At 35.2% G+C, this 3,351-nt stretch overlaps 1 protein-coding gene across 3 annotated transcripts in view; it reads left to right on the top strand.

Moving 5' to 3' along the window:
- Positions 1-352: 352 nt before the first annotated feature.
- LOC105117130 (villin-4-like) overlaps positions 353-3,351 on the top strand; it is a 12,226-nt gene continuing 9,227 nt past the window's right edge. For all 3 annotated transcript variants that reach the window (XR_840679.1, XM_011014686.1, XM_011014687.1), the window contains exons 1-3: positions 353-522; positions 2,680-2,801; positions 3,028-3,127. Coding sequence is in view for 2 of the 3 variants with exons in the window: in XM_011014686.1 (XP_011012988.1) it covers positions 2,746-2,801; positions 3,028-3,127 (156 nt within the window). In the remaining variant the exon portion in view is untranslated. The remainder of the gene's footprint in view (positions 523-2,679; positions 2,802-3,027; positions 3,128-3,351) is intronic.

Below are 3,351 nucleotides of genomic sequence, written 5' to 3'. Positions count from 1 at the left end.
TACTTTCAATGGAACCCTTAAAAATACAGCAACCAATGCATGTTTCTATCACAAAATCAGCAATGGACAATGAAACCCAGATTTCAAATATTTATAATAAAATCCTTTTCTTCTCCAGATTTCTCCATAGTATTTGGTGTTGGAATCTTGACTAGATATTTTAATTAATTAAAATAGGAAAATGCAAAAATAAGTAGAAAGAAAGAGTTCATGTGTTCTCGTGGGGTGGCTTTTGTTGCCGTTAGTGATAAGCACGCCTGGCAACTCATCATTCCCTCCAACTCCCTTCTCTCTCTCCCGTTCCCTATTCTTCCTCTTCTTCTTCTCTTTAGGCCCCCACCTCTCTCTCTCTCTCTCCCCCCCTTTTTTTCTTCAAGCCTGTCCAGCTTTTCTCTCCTCTTCTCTCTGTCTTGGCAGCTAAAACGAGAAAAATTAAAAACAAATTCTAATCTTCTCTTAATTTTTGTGATTATATTGGATCTGGGGTTGTTTCTTTATTGGATTATCAGCTTCATACACCAGGTATTTTCATGTCACGATTGTGAATTTCCCTTTTTCTTTTGTTTATCATCTGTGTTTCTTAATTATCATCCCTTTTGCCGAATCCATTAAAGTAGACCACAATTTTGGTTCCTCTGTGGATGTTTGACATGTGGGGTTTTCTTGTTCGTATTGAAAGTAGCATGATTTTGCTGTTTACAGTTTTTTTTTTTTTTTTTGGTTTTGGGTGCTCTGGGTTTGATCTGATGTTTTTAGATTGGTCCTTATATTGATCTTGGTTACGTTAGCTTATGCTGGCAATGGTAGGCTGCTTGATCCAGCCAAAATTGCATCTTTTGATGTGTGGCTTAGTAAAATATTGTTTGTTTTTGAATTCCGATATTTTGGAAGGTTTATTTGGTTGGATTTTCAATGTAGGTTTGGTTAGTATTTCGTTTTCTAATGTTTTGTTATAGTGTTTCTCGTCAAATTATTCTCTTCTATGAGTAGTTTTGCTTTGATCATTGGTTGGTGTGCCAAATGTTTTCTAGTTGTGATTCCATGTCTTGACTCACATATTATCCGGGTTTATTGATTTCATATTATGGCATTGTCTTGGTTTTTGTGTCATTTTTATAATATTATTTTGTCTGGGATTTTGCCATTTATTGGTTAGTTGCCTCCTTAATACCACCATGCGAGTATATACCAAAACATTGAACTGTTTGATGTACGTTTCTACTTAGATGGGCAGAAAAGGGGTGGTTTTTGCTTTTGTGTTATAATCTGCATTTCAAATTATTTTTCACCTAAAAAAGCACTAAATTAATGCTTTTTGGTACTTTTGAATGATTTTGATGTTTTAATAACAAAAATAAAAAAAATTATTTTAATACATTTTCAATTGAAAAATATTTTTAAAAAGTATTTTTATATCACAATACCAAACGCACATGATTGGCTTGAGTAAATGGGAGATAGAACCAATTGACAGACATACCTTTCACATTTCAGATAGCAGCCATGCTTTTAGTTGGATTAGTTGATATGCTGAATGGCATTGGCATGTGTTTTATTGATCTAAAAACAAGTCTAGAATTTATAGCATTGATCTTCCAGTTGCTTGCACCATCTATCCTGCTGAGAATGAAGTTCTTTGATACTTTTTGGAAGCTAAGAACTTGAGCAACAAGCAAATGATCGTAGTATTATGAGGTGACTAAGGATGCTAGAATGTGATTATGCAGTTTCCTCTAGAGATGATGATAAGAACTTAGTTACTGATTATATCTTAGAAATGGGAAAACACGTTGAATTGCAGAAACTGATACTCAATTTGCAAAAGGTATGAGTAAGTACATATGTATCTGGAATTTCATAGTTTTTAGTTTCTGAAAATTGAATGACAATATCATCCACCAAAGTTCTTTGTCTGGGATTAAGGAATAGGATACAACAACATGCAATGTGAAAACAGATTTTGAGACTGCAAACTTCTGTTGAAACATCAGGGTCAGAAACAGATTTTAAACAGATGCATACATCTGTAGAACATTCTTATGGTAAACTTTGAATTTGGCTATGAAGCATTACAGTTGAAATGGGGCTATTCTCAATTCCAGAATTATTTTAGATGACTTACCTTGGGAAATTTTATACTTCCTGAACTTCTGCCATAGATACACATCCTTGAAGGCATGTGTTTCCACTGTTTAAGAGGTTCCTGCAAAGTGTTATTGAACAGTTTCCTGTTAGTGTCCTCCTTCTCCAGAGACAAGTTTTTTGTATCGAAGCTCAGTGTTGGAGATGAGATATGTTTAAGCATGCATTGTCGGTATTGAAGGATTCATGCTGAGCAGCTAATCAGTCTGGAAATGATTCAGATCTGTCATACTTATTAAAATTAAGTCACACAAGCATGTTCAAATTTATTATGATCCTTTACCTATTTTGCATGTTCTTGCTTTAAATTGTACTAATAGGCATGGAGTCTGAATTGTTTTTGACTTTGTTGTATTTTAATTGCGAATTTATTTTGTTTGCCTCACACCAAGAAGTTTCTGAGTCCCACCTCCTCTCCATTCTATAGAGTATAGAGTCATTGCCTGAGATTGTTTCATTACTTGTGCCTTTTCAAGTAGTTTGTATCCTTTCTGTTCCATTCCATTAACTAATATAAATGATGCCAATTCATTTCAGGGTAATCCTTTCTCTATATTCAGCCTGAAGTTGTGGCCATCCAAATAATTGAAGAGCAGAAACAGCATGGCTGTTTCCATGAGAGATTTAGACTCAGCCTTTCAGGGAGCTGGACAAAAGGCGTATCCTTTGTTTGACAAAATATGAAGCATATTTGAGTTATCTTTGTTCACTTTTTTTTTTGCGAGTTGCACTTTCTGAAAGTTCTGATTTCCTTTAATGTGGCGTGTATTTTAGCTGCATGGTAACTCAAGGGGTGTGAACTATTACAACCGCCTGTGTTAATCTTAGATAGATGTAGTTTTCAATTGATCTATCTCTGCAAGACCATTTCCTTGACAAATATAGTGGACTTGAAATATGGCGGATTGAAAACTTTCGTCCTGTTCCTGTGCTGAAGTCATCTCATGGAAAATTTTTCATGGGAGATTCCTATGTAATTTTGCAGGTTGGTGTTTTGTTTCCTAGTTGTTGTGCTTCTTGTTTGTTTGCGTGCGTGCATGAATCTGCATCTGCATGTGTTTGTTCTACAAATGGTTGCAAAAGGAGAAGGGTTCATATGATCATATGATTGGGTAAATTGTTGGTTATCTGATTTTGTTTGGAGCTCTCTCCACTAGCTTTAATAGTGAGGAAGAAGATCAATCAGGTAGAAGTTGGGGGGGGGGGGGG

This window comes from Populus euphratica, unplaced genomic scaffold (assembly GCF_000495115.2).
Source record: "Populus euphratica unplaced genomic scaffold, PopEup_1.0 scaffold1179.1, whole genome shotgun sequence".
Classification (NCBI taxonomy): Eukaryota; Viridiplantae; Streptophyta; class Magnoliopsida; order Malpighiales; family Salicaceae; genus Populus; species Populus euphratica.
This window is presented reverse-complemented; position numbering and strand designations above follow the sequence as displayed.